General features: G+C 37.8%; 1 protein-coding gene across 1 annotated transcript in view; it reads left to right on the top strand.

The window, feature by feature from the left end:
* Positions 1–19,372, top strand: part of LPCAT (lysophosphatidylcholine acyltransferase) — a 94,170-nt gene that overhangs the window by 69,585 nt on the left and 5,213 nt on the right. Inside the window, exons 2-7 of the mRNA XM_071595147.1 lie at positions 1,330–1,475; positions 9,224–9,438; positions 11,964–12,076; positions 15,025–15,179; positions 15,717–15,854; positions 17,302–17,433. Coding sequence (XP_071451248.1) covers positions 1,330–1,475; positions 9,224–9,438; positions 11,964–12,076; positions 15,025–15,179; positions 15,717–15,854; positions 17,302–17,433 — 899 coding nt within the window. The remainder of the gene's footprint in view (positions 1–1,329; positions 1,476–9,223; positions 9,439–11,963; positions 12,077–15,024; positions 15,180–15,716; positions 15,855–17,301; positions 17,434–19,372) is intronic.

The following is a 19,372-nucleotide window of genomic DNA, read 5'->3' on the forward strand; positions in this document are numbered from 1 at the left end:
CTTGGAAATGTTAGGTTTCCAGGGCAGCGACAGACTAATATACTTTGCTGACGATTCCACGACCTGCCTAAAGAATAGTGCTAACTGATAAGCGTTCTCAGTGTCTCAGAAACGGTGGATTGAGAATGAGGCTAAATTCAGGAACGCAAATTGCTTCCCACCCACCTCCGGTACAATACTTGTATTGGTGCCTACTTTTCAGTGGTCTTTTTCGGGGCAAATAACGATAGTTAGAAACAACTTATTAATGTTTTTCGAATTTTTCAACAATCATAAAAGACTTACTAACCATTGTAGATAGATATTGCGAGGCATATGCGAAAAGTATGGGGTCGTTTGGTTTGGAGAAAAAGTTTTATTGGTGGTTTTCGTTTCATGAAAACCTACTTCACTTTTCTCCATACTCTCCGTTCGCTTCAAAGTAAGCACTTTTCGTAACGCTACACCAGCTTCTTTAATTCCTCTGTATTGAAGTTCGCCGCCTGGGGATTGAACCAGTTGGCACCGGCGGTCTTAAAAACCGTTGTTCACGAAGCCACTATTTCATGTGCAAGAAGAGGAAAAAGTCGCTAGGTGCGAAGTCAAGTCATCTCTGATAAAAGTCAAGTCCAAAAACGCACGTTCTCTCAACATACTGCGCTCTTTGTGTTGGTCGATGAACATTTTTGGTACTCATCTTGCATACGATTTGTGATATCCGAGCTTTTCCGTCACAATCGTGTAAATAGTGGTGGGTCCAACAAGAGAAAATTTATCAGCCAGAGCACTAATTGTAAATCTTCGATCAAATCTCAGTTCTTGGTACACTTGTTGAACGATTTCATCGGTCTGTATATTGGGCCTGCCACTCCGCTCTCCATCATGCGCATTTGCACGGCCATTTTTGAAGTCTCGACACTATTTTCTAACCTTTCCTTCTCCCAGTACTCTAGATTCATAAACTAGGCACAACTCGCGATGAATTTGGGTGGCTGATGATCCTTTCCCACACAAAAATCGTATCACAGGACGTACTTCCCACCTGTTGGGAGAAACGAGTTTCGCGGACATTGTTATCTACATTCAACGACAGACAAACTACTACTGAATCAAAACAATAACCTCAGTGACTTCGGAAATAGTCAATAGATGGTTCTGCATGCTTATATCTTTGATCTGGCCCGCCAATATTAGAGCATAAGAACACTACCCTTCCATTTTCGAAAATGTCTCGTAGATACGAGTAAACTGGCGCATAAAATTGATTTTTCTAATTTTATCCAAATCATCCGTGTGTTTCTTTTTTGTGTTAAAGAGAGACTTCATTTTTTATTAATAAACTCATTTCAGACGGCTGTGCTGACCGTGGCATTGCTGCCTCTTCGAGTGCTAATCATCGCTGTACTCCTTGTTGTGGCGTGGTCGATAGCAGTCATTGGATTGGCTGGCTTGTCCGAAGATGACCTTCAAAAGAAGCCACTATCTGGGTGGAGGAGGTTCGTATTTTTCATGTAAATTTTCCAGGTCTCTCAAAAAAATCCACAGCATTGCACAATAAAAAGAATATGTCAGTGTGGTTTTGTTTTGATAACAAACTATGGTTTGGTTTTTTAGAGAACAAAATGGAACTGTTATCTGACGCTCAACAATGAGAAATTTTCGTTCTTATTCATGTTATCAAAAGTATTTTCAGAATATTCAAATGACAACGTTAGGATTATGGTTATTTATTTTTGGAATGGCCTGCCTCAGTGGTTGGTGAGGGCTCTGTGTACATTTAGTAATTTTGTCGAAAGAAGGCCATTGGAAAAATGAAAGGAGTTCCATAGTTGATCCTATCTTTGCTATTGATACGAGGGTCATCCGGAAAGTAGTACCCGTTCGTGCCGCATGAAGTGCTGACGACGCGAGTAGCCGCTGGACGAGGTCAGATAGCTTCAGTGGCTTGTCTGCCTTCTCTGAGCCAAGTTGCGTGACGCTAGCATTGCCTGTGTTGTTTCTGTGATTGTTTACAATGTTTAAAAAAATTGAGAACGCCGCCAGTTGTGAAGTGAGGGCAGTGATTAAATTCCTCAATGCAAGAAACGTTCGCCCATGTGATATTCATCGCCAATTAAAGGAGGTGTATGGAGACAATGTAATGGACGAGTCGTCTGTTCGGCGGTGGTGTCGCAACTTCAACATGGGGAGGGGGAACACACACGACGATGAGCGTTCGGAGAGACCGTCTGTCATTACAGACCAACTGGTGAGCTCAGTTGACGAATTCGTGAGGAACGATCGGCGCGTCACAATTGATGACATCTGTGAGCATTTTCCCAATGTTTCTCGAACAATTGTTCATGAAATTGTTAAACACCATCTGCATTATGCAAAAATTTGTGCAAGATGGGTCCCTCGCGTATCTCAATGAGCTGGCGGCGAAGGACTATGCAGCAGGAATACAGAAACTTGTCACACGTTATGACAAATGCCTTAATTTGCTTGGAGATTATGTTGAGAAGTAGTTTAAAGTATCCTCTTTCAAATAAAATTTTTTATGTTTGTTAATATTTACTTTTGTGTCTTTATTTCACGAACGGGTACTACTTTCCGGATGACCCTCGTACAAGGCAAGTCAAATATACATTTAAACTACACAGTAATCAACCCGTAGGTCGGTTTGATAGGTGTAGTTTAGTAGGTAGGTTTAGTAGGTCTTTCTCACACATTCTTCGCCTCCTTGTACCAGCAAGCAGTACTATCGTTTCTTCCGAGGAAGACGGAGCTAACTTCCTAATACCCAACTCTTCCCCATTGGTTTTCCTTTCTGGTCACTTCACCTTCTTCATCTCTTTTTATACAGACATATCAAAAGCCTCCAATCTAAGCCTATCATCCTGCTTAAGTGACCATGTTTCCGCGCCGTACATAATCACGCTCCATATCAAAGTTTTAACCAGCCTTTTCTTAACATCCTTACCCAACGCCCCTATCATTAATTCCCTCCTCCTTGTGAAAGCTTATTTCCTTAGCGCAATTTTTCTCCGTACGTCCCTAATACTTTGACCATTTTGGTCCAAAGCACTTCCGAGATACGTAAATTGTTCCACCTCCTCTATTTTTTGCCCTCCTATTTCAATGTTAAGCTTAGCCTTTGTCTTTCTGGAAAATCGCATAACCTTTGTTTTATTTCTATTGATTCTCATCCCATATCTATTGCACTGAATTTCCAATGAACTCAGGAATGCTTGCAACCCCTTGGCTGACTGACAAACTAGAGCTTGATAATCAGCAAACCTAACTGAGTTTACGAGTTACCCGCCGACTTTCATCTCGACTATCGACTCTATGACATCGACTATCTCCAGTTCTTCCCATTTCTCTTAATCATTTCCTTCGCATATAAGTTGAACGACGGAGATGATAATGGACATCTCTGCTTTACTCTTCCTAGCACTGTTCATCCGAGCTCTCCGTTCCCTATTGAGCAGTCTGAGACATGGACAGGTTACGGATTAGCCTCCCGTCTCTCCAATCTATTCCTATATATATGTCTACATGCACATGTCTCCGACTGCCCAGGTGCGAGTTTATATATATATATATATATATATATATATATATATATATATATATATATATATATATATATACATATATATATACATACATACATACATACACAGCCGATATCTACAAAAAACTTCAAATAGGACTTAACCGCAGCCAACTTAAATTAGCATGTTTTCTTGTAAATAGTTTCACTTTAATCGCTGAATGGGAACAGATTCGATAAACTGCTACTTAGTTCTAGCTACTTAGCGTTCTTAATCGTTTGTCATGCCCCCCTCCTTTATCTCTCTCTCCAGTGAACAATTGTGCTTAATTTTTCCTGGGCCATTTACTGAAATAATAGTATCCCAAAATTTCGAGTGCATTATAAGGTCCATGAAAATATGAACACCGTTCGAAGCGCTTGTTCAGAGTAAAGATATCAGGGGATATTCAAGTAGTAGTAGTTTTTAGGGGATGCGACCGAAAGCTGAGGTCATTTGAGCCATTTGGGATAGATAGAAAAGGATGAAGGGTGAAGAGAAACCCGGTGTCGTTATAAGCCTGCTCTTGTCGAAAGGCGCAAGGCGCCACAGTTTAACGTCCCATCCGAAGGACGGCGTACTAACTCAAAGTGCTCTCCACAAAGCACCTCAATCAGAATCAGGATATCACTGAAAAATATCTGCTACCTCTGGGATTCAAACCCGAGTTCTTTGTGTGGGAAGCCAGGACGTTAGCCACCGCACCATCCCGATCCCCGGGGATATTCAATGTTCACAAAAATGTATATTTCATGAAATGCATTATTTTTCCTCGTCTTTTGCTATCTGGAAGTACATATTGAATGATAAACACCTTTTCGTGAAGTACAGTATTTTGTGGCACATTGCGCATTGCCTGCCTAACCTATTCTGGGAATTACGCAGGAAATAGACTATTTTTATACGATTATTATTTCCCAATCCAATGTTAATCATTTAATTCGTCATCGGTGCTTGAAGACTTAAGCACCTCTTAACAAATCTACCGTTCGATAAAAAAAAACCTAAGGGGTCCACTTCCGATTTGCCACATTTAGACCACGAGTGGAATGCTGGAATGGAGTGTGCAGACTTTGTGACCTATCTGGAAAGGTAAAAATATGCTACGAATATTTGGGATCCATAATAATATATTAAAAGTGGGGAACGTGACGATTCAATGGGTATAGCGCCGGATTGCTGACCGGAGGGTTCGGGTTCGATTCCTGGGGACGCCTCTGGGCACTCTCCGCTTCTCCCAAGCTGTATGATGTTTTCCGGGCACCTGTAATTCCTTGGAAAACATGGGCGGCCCAGGGAAAGGAACTGGTTCCACTACCCTGATGTGTGGATTTCACACGTCGTCGGGCTAAGTGCTATGTGGCCTCACATATCAAACTAACCTTCAGGTTGATGACTGTGGCGTTGTGCAGGTGGGATGAACTCCCTACTGGTAATTGGTTTTCCAATTTTTATGGAGTGATCCTAAACCAATTTAATGATGTGAAATGTTTTCATCACTATTTATATAATAACATTTTTCACTGCCACTGTCATAAAATATTAAAATTAAATGATTTTAATATCAATGATTTCAATAATCATTAATATTAAAATTAAATGCTTATAGGTTAAAAGAACAAAACTGTTAGTTGGTATAACTTCGTGTGCCTGTCTACGTATGAGTGATTAAAAATACTGAATAAGTCTATCTATATTTTATTTAATTATCCAAAAACCTTTCTTTTTCATAAAATTGTCTAGTAATAAAAATTCATAAATGCCAATCGTGAACTGCTATTTCCGAAAACTTATTAACATATCCCAAAAGCAAATGTTCCAGCGTTTGCTGTTTAGCCATGAGAACGTGTTATTTTCGTTGCGTTCTCCCTTCGCCACAGTTTTTGCCCTTCTCTGTTTTTTTGCAGTTTTTCAAGCCTCTGGTAAAGAAGAAGGGCAATTGGTGGCGGATGGGGTAATGGGACCTACTGAAAGCCTTCCCGACTTATAAAATATGTATTCTGTCGTGATGCTATTTCGCTGCCGGCTAGGAGATCATTCTCCACGGTCTGGTGATCTCCGAGAGAGTGCTCTTCCTTCAGGAGATATTCTAGGGTATTCATCCAATGTGCCCTTCGTAAAATTTATAATATTCTTATTTTCAATAATTTTCGTTACAGTATGTATCTTATATTAATTATTTCAATGGTGAGATCGTTAATATATATATTTACATTTTTCAAATGTTTCATTTTCGATTGACCTCTAATATAAGGCATGCATATCAAGAGGTAAACTACTCTCGAATGTAAAATGTTCATTATGGACGAAATGCAAATAAATACAGCACATAATGAGAAAGCGAATTTATTTCATACGTCGACGAGAATTTTAGTTATAGCTGAGACTAATGACATCACGCATATTTTGATGTCGTTACTGCTGTTGTGCACTACGTGTATAAATAAAGAGACAGTGCAAGCGTTGACCGGATATACTAAGACTACATTTTTCGAATGTTGTAATTTTCTATGTAATCTTATTTTCCTCTTATGTACGAGGTCTGTAAATTAAGTAATGAGACTGGCAACGTAGCGTTCGTTCTGGCAACACTGGAGGCGCTGGGCTTGGAGGGGTGGTAAGGGAGCATGTGACCCGCCTTAAGTACGGGTTTGAACTTGCTCGAGTCATTTAGTTGTCCGTAGCGATTTTTTTGTGAAAAAGTTTGCTCTATTGCGTTCTAAAAATGAGTGACATCAATTTCGAGCTACGGTGTGCTATCAGGTTTTGCTTCAGACTTGGGCACAGTGCAACGGAAACTCTTGCCAAACTTCAGCAGGCCTACGGAGATAGGGTTTTGTCAATAGCCCAGGTTTTTCGGTAGTTTAAGGCATTTTCAGAAGGAAGAGAGTCGATTGAAGATGAACCACGAAGCGGAAGGCCTTCATTTTCAAGAACCGATGAAAATGTCGACAGAATCCGGGATCTTGTGCATTCAGATCGTCGGTTGACTGTCAGAATGATCGGGGAAGAGTTGAATTTGACTCACACCACCGTTCATCAGATTTTGACCAATGAATTGGGGATGAGAAAAATCTGCGCAAAAACGGCTCAAAAAACCTCACACAGCAATTTCAAAAAACGATTTTTTGGCCAGTAAAAACATTCCTGTGGCTCCTCAGCCTCCTTATTTTCCTGACTTGAGTCCTTGTGACTTTTTTCTCTTCCCGAAGTTGAAAAATCACCTCAAGGGAACTCATTTTGGGATAGTCGAAAACATTTAAACGGCTGTAACCGATAAACTGAAGGCTATTCCAGTATCGGAGTTCCAGCACTGCTATGAGGAGTGGAAGAACCGTCTCCAGCGCTGTGTGGCTTCAGAAGGAGTTATTTTGGGTGTGACAATAAAAAAAATTGTAATTGTATTTGAATGATTTTTGGTGTTGAATATTTTTCAGAGGTATCTCGATCCCTACTTGAGGTGCTTTGTGGAGGGCACTTTGAGGGAGTACGCCGTCCGTCGGATGGGACGTTAAACTGCGGACCCCTTGGCGCCTTTCGTAAAGAGTAGGCTAATGCCGACGCCGGGTTTCTCTCCACCCTTCATCCTTTCCTGTCCATCCCCTATGGCGCAAATGACCTCAGCTCTCGCTCGCCTCCCCTCAAAACTACTACTACTTGAATGATTTTTTTTTAAATCAGTCTCATTACTTAATTTACGGACCTCGTATTGGCTAAAAAAGCAAATTGAGGGGGAACGTAAAGCTATAAACCCTCAGGTCAAATCTAACTTGTAAATTTTTTTGTTAGAGATTGGTGAGAGACGTTATGCACAAAAGATGGATATTTTGCATCTCTTGGCGGAGCGTTCGTGAGAGTTGCAGGCAAAAGAAGGGATGAAAAAGCGCGCGTATGCCGGCAGCAAAATTGTTGGTAGTATGTAGAATATAAATTTGTTTGTCGGTACATTCAAAAAGTTAAACGTAGGGGGTATGGGGGAGTGTTTACACTTAGAGGAGTGTAGGTGATAAAAATAGATGAGATATCGCATGGTGAGGAATAAGCGTATCATTAAAGAATGCTGGAATGTATGGGCCCGTAATAGGTTATTCTGAAAGAAGTGAAATCTACGCTAATTAGGCACGTTGAGAGAATGAATGAGGGTGGAATCGCGAAGCATGCATGAGAGAAGAGTAAATTGTGTGAAGGGTAGGGACCGAAGAAGGAAGGGTGGACCGAAGAAGTTATGGGTGATCGTGATCGAAGAGATTCTCAAGAGGAATAAGGTTAATTGTGTCAGGAACAAAAAAGCATATATATATATATATATATATATATATATATATATATATAATTAGGTAATCTACCGGTTAAGGTAGGTTTTTGGATGGACATAATTACTAATTTAATAATTTGTGACCCCTAGCAAACACAACATCCCACTTTACATCAGGTCCCTCTTCACCTCTGAGTACTTTCTTCCTCCCTTCATCCCGTCCAACATCCCTATCCTGTTCCTTCCCTTTCCTCGTTTTCCTAACATTCTCCCCTCAATTACAGTCTTCAACATCCCGCTGCCGGTCAATACCCCCTTCAGCCACTTTTCCTGCCTCCATAGGATTGCTCCCAGCAAACCCCTCTCTTCGCCCACCATACCAAGTACTTCCTTGTTTGTTTTCTTATCTGTCCATTTTACTTTCTCCATTCTTCTCCACACCCACATTTCAAAAGCCTCCAGTCTACGTCTATCCTCCTGCTTCAATGACCACGTTTCCGCGCCGTGCATAGTTCTACGCTCCATATCAAAGTTTTTACGAGTCTTTTCTTAACATCCGTACTCAACGTCCCCGTCATCAATTCCCTCCTCTTTGTGAAAGCCTCTTTGCCTAGCGCAATTCTTCTCCTTGCGTCCCTACTACTTTGACCGTGTTGGTCCAAAACAATTCAGAGATACGTAAACTGTTCCACCTGCTCCAGTTTTTGCCCTCCTATTTTAATGTTTAGCTTAGCATTTTTCTTTCTAGAAAATCGCATAACCTTTGTTTTATTAATATTGATTCTCATCCCATACCTGTCGCACTGAATTTCCAATTCACTAAGCAATGCTTGCAACCCCTTGGCTGACTGACAAACTATAGCTTGGTCATCCGCGAACCTAACTGATTTTACGAATTCCCCGCCCACTTTCATTCCTACCTCCAGTTCTTCCCATGCCTCATATATATATATATATATATATATATATATATATATATATATATATATATATATATATATATATATATACACACACACACATATACATATATTTATTTATATATTTTTTTATACAAAACAATTTTTGTATTTGATAACAGTGAAGGAACTACGCAAGAATAGGGCAGTAAAGTGAAAATCAGAAAAATTTTGTTTTTCTGTCATAGCCTAAAACCAGTCTTTACTGTGCTCACCCAGGAAGAAAATGTCCTGAAGGATATATGTATCAATGACTGATAGTCTGTTGTCATCTATTTTAAAGATTGAATAAGATTTTTGCCAAACTCCTCGCTTTGGTCTTCAATTCATGTCGTTTTATTTCAACGAATACAACTCTTAATTTTGCATTGTTTGTCTGTTAACTATTGAAGAATATCAGTGGCACATTAGAGTTATATCTCATCGATTGGTGTCTTTCTCTCTCCTCGCAGGTCCCTCACGAAGCTCCTCTGTTTCGTCAGCAAGACCACCTATCGTGTTGGAGGGATGAAGGTGACGCTGAAGGGTCGTCAGGCGACAAGGAGCGAGGCGCCCATACTCGTCATTGCCCCACACTCCACATTCTTGGACGCCGTGATCGTCTATTTCACGGGATATCCGTCGATCATCGTGAGGCGGGAAAGCGGTCTCAACCCGTTCATCGGAAGTAAGTCGCCGGTCCGGTTAGAGGTGTGGGTTAGTGCGCTCGCCAGTCAACGCGAAATGTCTCGATTTTGAATCCTTTTCGCGCATAAATGTCACGCTGTGGGAGTTTTTCATGCTCTATACGTTATTCGTTTTGAGGTTATTTATCCATCTAGAAATAATGTTTTTAATATACGAATACTGCATGACTTTAAACTTCATAAACACTTGTGGGTAAGTCACCATTTTTAAGGTTTCCTCCTGAGTTAGCTGTCGGTAAATAGCAAATGGTGATGAGGACCCTTGATATGAAGAATAGTTGAGCTATATGCCAGCCAAGATAGCCTGTTCGTTGACGTACTCGTCGGATAACCTAAGGTCACATATTCGAATATTACCTGAGAAGTGGGCATCCTGTAATCTGATTATGGCTTTCTCCTGTGATATGATTTTTTTTAAATCTTGGTTATAGGAGTGTGTGCCACAAGAAGAAGTAGGCCCTCATGCATTGAAGTCACCGTTAATGTAGACCCAAGCCATACCCCGCGCGAATTACGACTCCCGGTAGGTTGGTGAATACGCTCATGCTATTTTGTTTCTTACGCACTTTGCAACATTAGTGATGTAGAAATATAGCTATGTTAAGTCTGTGACCATCCAAAACCTACATTTGACCGTACAATACCGTTTTACGTTTCAGTCTACCCATTCTTCCATCCCCTTTGCTTATTGCAAGGAACTAAAGTCATTTTTGGTCCAAATTCGGCTTAATCGGAAAATAGTTTACTCCCCACATTTTAGTACCAGAAATATCATTTAAGTAGCGTGTCTCCTCCTCCTACTATAAATCATTTATTGAAACCTATGCATGCATTGATTCACAGATTGAAAATTACACAGTAGCTTTAAAAGGTAAAGGCTTTCATGGTTATGCAATTTGGAAGACTTCTTCCAAAGTATTATCTGAATATTTAATGTGACAACTTTCATTTGAACAAACTTCAGTGCATGTAACGGAGTGCTGATACCAATTTAAACTCTTGAGAAATTTTTAGGAACTGACCATTGAATCATATCATTAATTCTGTTTATAGGTGAACCCTCCATTGAATTTCTTTCCTTTCAATAGGAAATGCTAATGCTTTGTACCCTTGGCCATTTCCACTGGAGGTTTATGTATATTGGAATAGCTATGCAAGAATACCATAACTTCAAAAAACCCCAGGGGTAATTTATCTTTAGTATATTTTTTGATGTTCAGGTAGCCATCTAGTTAAAAAAAAGAAATGACATTGAGTATTGGAGATTTGAATTCTCATTTTAATCCCCACCCATTCTGTAATCATCTCAAAATCAAGGACAATTGCATTGCCATATTTTTGCAGCAGCAAAATTGCAAAGTATTGAAGTTAGTTCAAATGTGGCTCAATATATAAAATAACCCTTGGTTTCCTCAAGTATTTTATTTCTATTACATCTATTTACAAATAATAGGTACCTATTCTAATTCCAATTGTTCCGGAGTGGCAAATTTTGAATTCAGGAAAAGCACCTGAAAGCTGTTAGTTCATCATCTCTTTGATAAAGATTTGCATTTCATAAAGAGTTTACGATTGAATCTACTGATTATCATGTTTAAAGTTAAAAAATAATTAATTCAAATAAACTGTCCATTATTACAAATTATTTCATGATTTTTGACATTATTTTAATATTTCCCAAATCTTGATAAGCAAAATCTTATGAAGAGTACAAAGACATAAAAGGTAGTATTGTATTTTATTTCTTTGGATAAATAGGAAATACTGGAATGAGAACATGTCTTATTTCAGCCTTAAATGCTAATAATCCCTATATGGCTAGTTGACAACAACCAATGTTTCACAAAGGATTTAAATCAGCCCCTCTGAATGTTCAGTGATAGGTCTTTGAATTACCAGTAAAAATTTGGATGTGTAGAGTCATCCCAACATGTCATTTTGTGATAGACCAACTTAGAGTGGGGGAACCAGGGACCTTGAACCTCTGTAGATGTTTCCACATTATGATACATAATATCTCTTTAACTCAGTGTCAGTAAATTATTAAAAATTACCAAGCACCAAATTAATTGATTGTATCAAAGCGGCTACATTTTAGTTTTTATGGACTTCTATTGATGCCCCACTCAGCATTGTGGTGTAGATGAACCTCCTTGGAAAGATGAGCATCGGTCTGCCTCTGCCAGGCTATGAAAAAGTTGTAATTACAACCCCCAAGATAAAAGGAGGTTCAGCATGTAACCATTTGCTGAAATTTAAATTTTTGAAAAATTGATCAATTTTATAAAGTCGCTCACTGAATTGCATCATCAGTTATAACTCCCTGAAGCTAATAACTCCTTACATGTGAAGCTATTAATTTACAATGCGAATACATTGGATATATTAATCAAGAATAATGAGACATTTCATGAAATCCTGCCACTGCATTAATATTTTATAATATTTCTAAAGTTTCTTCATGACTGATATCAAATACGTTGGTGTTTTCATATCTCCTTCTCAGAGCTTATAAACTATACACAACCAATCTATGTTTGGAGGCTAGACCCAGAATCAAGGCAGGAAACAATCCGGGAAATAGTGCAGAGGACTACATCATCTGTTGACTGGCCACAGGCAAGTGACGCAAATGATCAACTCTTGAGGAAAAATTTCCCTCATAAATGGTACAAATATATTATTTTCAAAATCTTTACAACTTGAATTTTTAATTTCTGAAAAATCAAGTTTGATTCAATATTTTTTTTTTAAATCATGACAAACACTGATGAAATTAATTAAAATTAAACAACTCCTGGTATATTTTCAGTTGGTATGTATATCATCAGGGTGTACCATATGAAAATAAAATACTGATATTTCTCACTTCATGAGTGCACTATCTATAAAAATAAAATGTTTCACTTTTACTCCTCAAAAAAGTGAATTTAAAACTCAATGACCAAGTGAAGAGCAAATATCCCAACTTTGTATTTTTATTGATGATGCCATTTTTTCTAAATATTATAGTCTTTCATTTCTGGCAATTGTAGATTATTATTTAGTAGTCTACTGTTTAAGGTATGTTTTGAGTGGGCATCAATGTAACACCCCTACATATGTTAGTTTGCCCACCCCAAAACACAGCCAGACCGCATGCTAAAATAAACCCTTCTTCAATTTTGCATGGATTCCACCACCCTCCATTTCATCCAAATATATCTATCCTCTACTTTCCCCTTCCTTACTTGCCTTATTTTCTCCCATCTTTTGCCATCTTCAACATCTCATCGCAAATCAGAATGCTCTGCATCCATTCTGCCCTGCCTTCTTTAGATTTCTATGAACAACTCTAACTCCTCCACCGCCATGTCTAGCACCCATTCATTTATTATTTGTTCTTTGAATTCCACTTTTTCCATTCTTCTCCGATCCTACATCACGAAAGGTGAAAACCGTGACACAAATTATCATTCTAATATACAAACATTCAACATGCCAGATATTCTACCTCAGTAACCTAGTGGATATACTTTCCCAACTCAGGACTCTCTCCCCTTACAAAATGAGATAAGAAACACAAATTCAAAATTCCCATGATATCATACCTACTTAGGGGTCAAAATTATACGTATCATTCAAATCATTTCTGTTAGCATATTAATGAAGGGAAGGTGATGGTCAATGTTACAGTATGGCTATTTAGCACTCGATAACTTTTTATTGCTGGCCTGGGTGAGGTCAAAAAATGGTGCCAATTCCTGATCTGGATCAATGGTTACCAATAGCAAAATTTCCATTTAAATAAAAATAGAAGTTTAAAAAATATTTATGTAATCTAAAATATGCAAAGCATAGGCTACTCATTGGCCTTATGATCAACAATTTTCATTAAGGAAATTATTTAATATTAGTCAATATCTATATAAATAACATCAGTACCCATTCCAAAATATTTATGGATAAATTAGTATTTGCATATTCACTCCTAGAAAAGAAAAAACATTCTCGATGATGGTTCATTCTGAACCACTAGATTTTTTAAGTACTACCTTGATCAAAAAGTTCCCGGAATAACCACCGTGTGGCGCTCCCATCGTTCCGATTTGAGTTCTGTTTTTTTTGTTAAATTGGTACATCTGTTGTTGATATTCCCTTTAAATCTTAGTGTCATAACTTGACATTTGCAAATGTTACGTAGCCAAGAGTACATCTATCTCTGTGTGTGTTGGCGATTTTTTACAATTGCAGAAATGGATTTAAATTTGCAACAACGAACTTGTATTAAATTTTGCGTAAAAAACGGATTTAGTGGCGCACGGACGTTGGAAATGTTGGAAAAGTGTTTCGGCAACGATTCTCTAAAAAAAACGGTCGTTTACCAGTGGCACGAGCGGTTCAGAAGTGGTCGTGAGTCAATCGAAGATGATGAACGCAGTGGCAGACCATCGACATCGAAAGTCGGTGAAAAAATTGATAAAGTAAAAGAAATGTTGGTCAATAACCGCAAATTAACCATCAGAGAAATAGCGGAGGACTTGAACATTGCCTATGGATCCGCCCAAGACATTGTGGTTAATGATTTGGGTTTCCGTCGTGTAGCAGCAAAAAGACCTCAATTTCATGCAAAAAAGAGACCGTGTTGACGTCGCAAAAGACATGATTTGCGAGGCTGAATCCGATCCCACATTCATCAAAAGGATCATTACTGGAGACGAGACGTGGGTTTATGAGTACGACACGCAATCCAGACATCAGGCAAGTGAATGGCGTTCACCAAATGAGCCGAGACCAAAAAAACCACGTCGTTTTCAGTCAAAAAAGAAGGCAATGCTGACGGTTTTCATGGATTACAACGGTGTAGTTCATCATGAATTTTTGCCAGAAGGCCAGACAGTAAACAAAGAGTATTATTTGGGCGTTATGAGACGTTTGCGTGAAGCAATTCGCCGAAAGAGACCAGAAATGTGGGCAGAAAACTCGTGGATTTTGCACCATGATAACGCACCGTCGCACAGTGCTATCATTATTCGTAATTTTTTGACGAAAAATGCAACAAATACCATCCAACAGCCACCGAATTCACCTGATTTGGCTCCCTGTGACTTCTTTCTGTTCAATCGAGTTAAAAAACCATTACGGGGAACGCGTTTTAGCAGCCGAGAGGAAGTAATGGAAAAATCGCAGGAAGCACTGATGGACATACCGAAAACCGAATATAAAAAATGTTTCGAGGATTGGATCAAGCGCTGGCATAAGTGTGTTGCAGTCGATGGGGATTACTTTGAAGGGGACAATATAGATTTAGATGAATAAACTTGTATTTTTAATTTTCTGAATAAATTCCGGGAAATTTTTGATCAAGGTAGTATATCTCACCAAACCAGATCTCACAATGAGAGCACTTCTTACTAACACGCTTGAGAAACTCAGTAATTCCCAAATGAAAAAGATATAGGTAGTCTATAATTTCTTATTAATCTGCATCCTTCCTTTGAGTATGATGGACGATTTCTTATTTTTTCCTAGCCCCAGTTGAAATTGTTTCTGCATTCTCCTCACAATTCCTTCCATCCTGTAAGCAGGTACTCATCTTCCCAGAGGGAACGTGCACAAATCGGACATGTCTCATCACTTTCAAGCATGGAGCATTTTGCCCAGGAGTTCCTGTTCAGCCTGTCTGCATTCGTTATCCCAACAGGCTAGACACTGTCACCTGGACGTGGGAAGGACCTGGAGCGTTAGTATTTTGGTCTTGTAAGGTTTCTTGTTAGTGATTTGCCATGGTTTCTTGAGTTGTTATCAATGAAAGTTATTATTTATTATTGTAGGTGCCTTAAGACCATTCTTAAATTTTATTAACTTGGGACCTTGAGTTCCTGTCACTTAATATTAGCCATTAAATAAGAATATCCGATATGTCCACATGTGTTTATATTAAATTTTATTTGATGATGGAATTTCTGTCTAATTTGAACAGTCTTTCATTCATATAAATTGTTTTCAATTTATTGTCATACACAGTTGACACTTTTTAGTTTTATTAGCAAAACTTTTTCAGACTCTGATGACCTTTTTGCCTTTAGCAGTTCATTTTCTTTTACCAAAATTGGCCTTACGAAACTGCTGACAGTATTTAACTTAGTCTTATTTATTTAATTGAATGTTAATCCTTTTTTTTACAAGAAGTGGATTTTCATTAATACGTACATTCACTTTCAGCTAATTTGTTCAGCATTGTTTCAACATATTATCATTTACTGAATTAAACTTCCAGATTAAAACTCCTATGGCTGACATTAACACAGATCCAAAGTACTTGTGAGATTGAGTTCCTTCCAGTGTACCATCCAAGTCCTGCAGAAAAGGCAGATCCCAAGTTGTATGCTAACAATGTCCGGAAAGTAATGGCCAAGTAAGTTGAGAGATCATGTTATATTTCCATACTAAAGCATCAAATTACTTACTTGAGGAGAGAGACATTCTAAATAAGCATCTAAATATTTCATTATAGACATAACCACCTCATTCTTTGACAGCAACAAATCTATTTCATGTCCTATAATATAGTAGTATACAAGTGTATAAGTAGACAAGTAGTAGCAGCAAGTGTTGTAAAATCCAGCCATTTTCTAATATACCTGCAGAGAGTTGTGAATGTATTTAATGATGCATTTTCTGAAAGGAAAACAAGAGAACAAAACAATCTTTCGAGGTAAAGCAATTGTTGCGGAATTTTACCTTAGATTTTTGGTATTTTATCTAAAGGGAAAAAATGGTTGCATTTAATTTTATATCTGTGAGGGTGGGATCTCATGTTTTACCCTAGAAATGTAATCCCTGGAGGAGAGCTGGATCTTAATAATTTACATTATGCTAGAAGTAGATTAAATTGCCTCTTAAGTAATCTTTCTAAAAGTCATAGTTCATCTCTTTATCTGCATGATTAATAAGATCCTATGCTATTTTTGGTAGCTATCCTGTTACCCTTAATTCCATCATATTTAAATCCTTTCCCTGTGAACACCAAGTGTATACCATTTGTAGACAATATCTCTGTCTGTCCATGTAATAAGGGTTTTCCATTATCAATATAAATTTTGTTTGCATAGCTACTCCCTGCAAATTGCATAAAACTTATTTTAATAAATCACCATGGTTTGATCCTCATAATAAATTTAACATCGGTAATCGGGTGGGACCATACCAATGTTTTTGCAATTTTGTTGTCTCATACCTTTCTTGGCTTGTCCAACCTGATGCAATGGAATTACACCCAAGCAAACCAAGGAAAAAGTGAAATTAGCAGTGGAATTCTTGAAACTCATTGTCAACTGTCAAATTTAATTCCAAATGAATATATGGGCACAAAGCATTTGTGTAGCTTAACAGTCAATAATAATGTCTACAATTTTAATCAACAAGTTTGAAATATTCCAAAGCATATTTGATTATATTCTTCTCAGAAGATGTGTTTTAAGATGAAAGATTCACTTTACAAAGAGTAGTTGTTACACATATATATCTTGATTAAATGTCCTTTAATGCTCATTTGGTCCTGTAGTTATGCAGTAAGCAGCATTATTCGTTAATATGAATCATTAAAATGCTAATTTTTTCTTTCAATTGCTAGATCTCTTTTAGCCCTTCCTTTTATGATGTTATTCAAAACATTTTGCTTAATACTTCACTATTCAATAAGCCAAACTGAATAATTTATGGAGACATAGAAATACCATTGAAAAAAGATGCCAGGTAAATAAATAATAGATATTGTTTTAAACTTTTTATGCCGCTTGTTCAAGCTCCTGTCTTTGATATTTGTACATTTTCCTGAATTTTCTATCATTTTAACATTGTAGGGCTCTAGGTGTTCCTGTCTCAGACTACACATATGATGACTGCCGTCTCATGACAAGAGCACGTCGAATGCTGATTCCAAGTGATGCCGGCGGCCTTCTTGTAGAAGTGCAGAGGTTGCGGCATCGTCTTGGGTGAGAAAATTTTATGAAGTGCCATATATCTTTCCTCTGCAATTTTTGAGGGTTTTGATCATGGTTAAACATTTTCTCCAACATTGTGTACTTATGATTGTTTAGGGACATTTGGGCAAATGATATTTTAAAAACTCTTTTAGAGGTCTTCAAGTCGGTCTTTCAATAACTTTGTACGATAGCATATCCACTGTAATGAATTACAGCAATTATAAGTACTATATGTCAGCTTAATTTCATATAAATTATGTATAGACTCAAGTAGTGATGGGGCTATCACCCCCTTGGATCACACCCTATGAGTTATTATTGCATCACACCCTTTGAATCATTATTGTATCATATGTTTATAATGCTGATGCTTCCTCAAAAATTCCACTTTATGATGAGCTGTGTCGATGGATAATGTGTAATTGCTGTATCAGAAAGCTCTTAAGAACTCCTTCTTGCTGCACTTATTATAAACTGTTAGTTATTTTTTTTTAAATTAACATTTGTCTAACAATGAAAAATAAATGTGTCCATATGTCATGATTCAAAGCACATTAAATATAGCTAGATAATTATTTAGATACCAGCCACATTCATGATTGGATGTATAGGTGTGGATAGATGAAAGAAGACACTGCTTTTCCACATAAAATAATTTTATTACGACCTAGGTTTCATTACAGCATAAAATCTTCAGGTCAATGCAACAATTTCAAAAAATAAAAATCATTCGCCTCTGTTGGGATTGACAATATTTCAGAGTTAAGAGGAGAGTGACAGCTTAACTAGCTAAAGCACTCGGCCGGACATCAAGGCATCTGGGTTCATATCCCGGTCAAGACAAATAATTTTTACACTCTGATATTGTTGCATTGAAATACATATTAGCGGATGACTTCATTAAAAGTTACTGTTGTGGCATCTCCCGCAGTTTCTTGGAACCTTCAGGTCAGATCTTCAGGTTACAGCATAACACCTTCAGGTATTTTGCTGTAAGGAAACCTAGGTCATAATAAAAATATTCTATGGGGAAAAGCAAAGTGTCTTCTTTCATCGTGAAAGATTTCCACCATGTTACGCCTGAAACTGTGTCATTTATTAGATGTGGGCAGAGCTAAATCATATTTAGTACTTGGTGTAATGTGTATCTTTATGGTAACTAGTGTGGCAACACGGCTACTTCTTGGTGTTTGCGCCTGAGGATAGTAGGAAAGGGTAGAAGGTGGTTCATGGGCACTTCAAATACTTGCTTTGATTCTACAAGTATCAAATCTCATCTTTGCTTTCATTACACATCATTGGGCTTAGTTCAAGGAAGTATTATATGTACTGGAATAGAAACCATTGTTCTTTTTTGGCATGATATCCACAGACTGCCCACCAGTTTCAGGCGCATCACTGTACCCTTATCAAGCTGTAGCACACAAGTAAATCTGAAGCAAGCCCTTAAAAACCTGCAGAAAAGGTAGGGGGAGAGGATTGGTTAAGATTGGGGAGACAGGTTATAATGTGAAGCATGAATAATTAGAGGTGAGGGTGGGAGTTTTCTTTGTACGAGCAGCAGCAAAAAGGTTTGGGGGAAGTGTTTTGCAGATTTCATAGAAAATATAAACACAGTCTTTAAGTCCTTTTTAGGTTCAGGGTAATCAATGGCAAACTTTATCAAAGGTAAAATGGTAAAAGGGGAGGGAGGATAAGTTGAAAAGAGAGCTGTTTAAGAGGATTCAAGAAGGGGAATTTTGAATTTGTTGAGTTCAGCTTGTGAAGTTATGTTGGAAATAGAGTTACTGTATGATTCCAAATTTTTCTAAAAATCCCGTTTGTGACCTTTGTTAACATGTAAAATATTTGGATGAAAATCAATTTTGTGAATAGTTTCAGAGAAAAATTTTAGCAAAAATTTAGTCACATTTTTCCCTTTTTCCTCTAATTTTGCTATGTTATTCCT

This window comes from Hetaerina americana, unplaced genomic scaffold, assembly GCF_022747635.1.
Source record: "Hetaerina americana unplaced genomic scaffold, ioHetAmer1.1.p SCAF_7, whole genome shotgun sequence".
Taxonomy (NCBI): domain Eukaryota; kingdom Metazoa; phylum Arthropoda; class Insecta; order Odonata; family Calopterygidae; genus Hetaerina; species Hetaerina americana.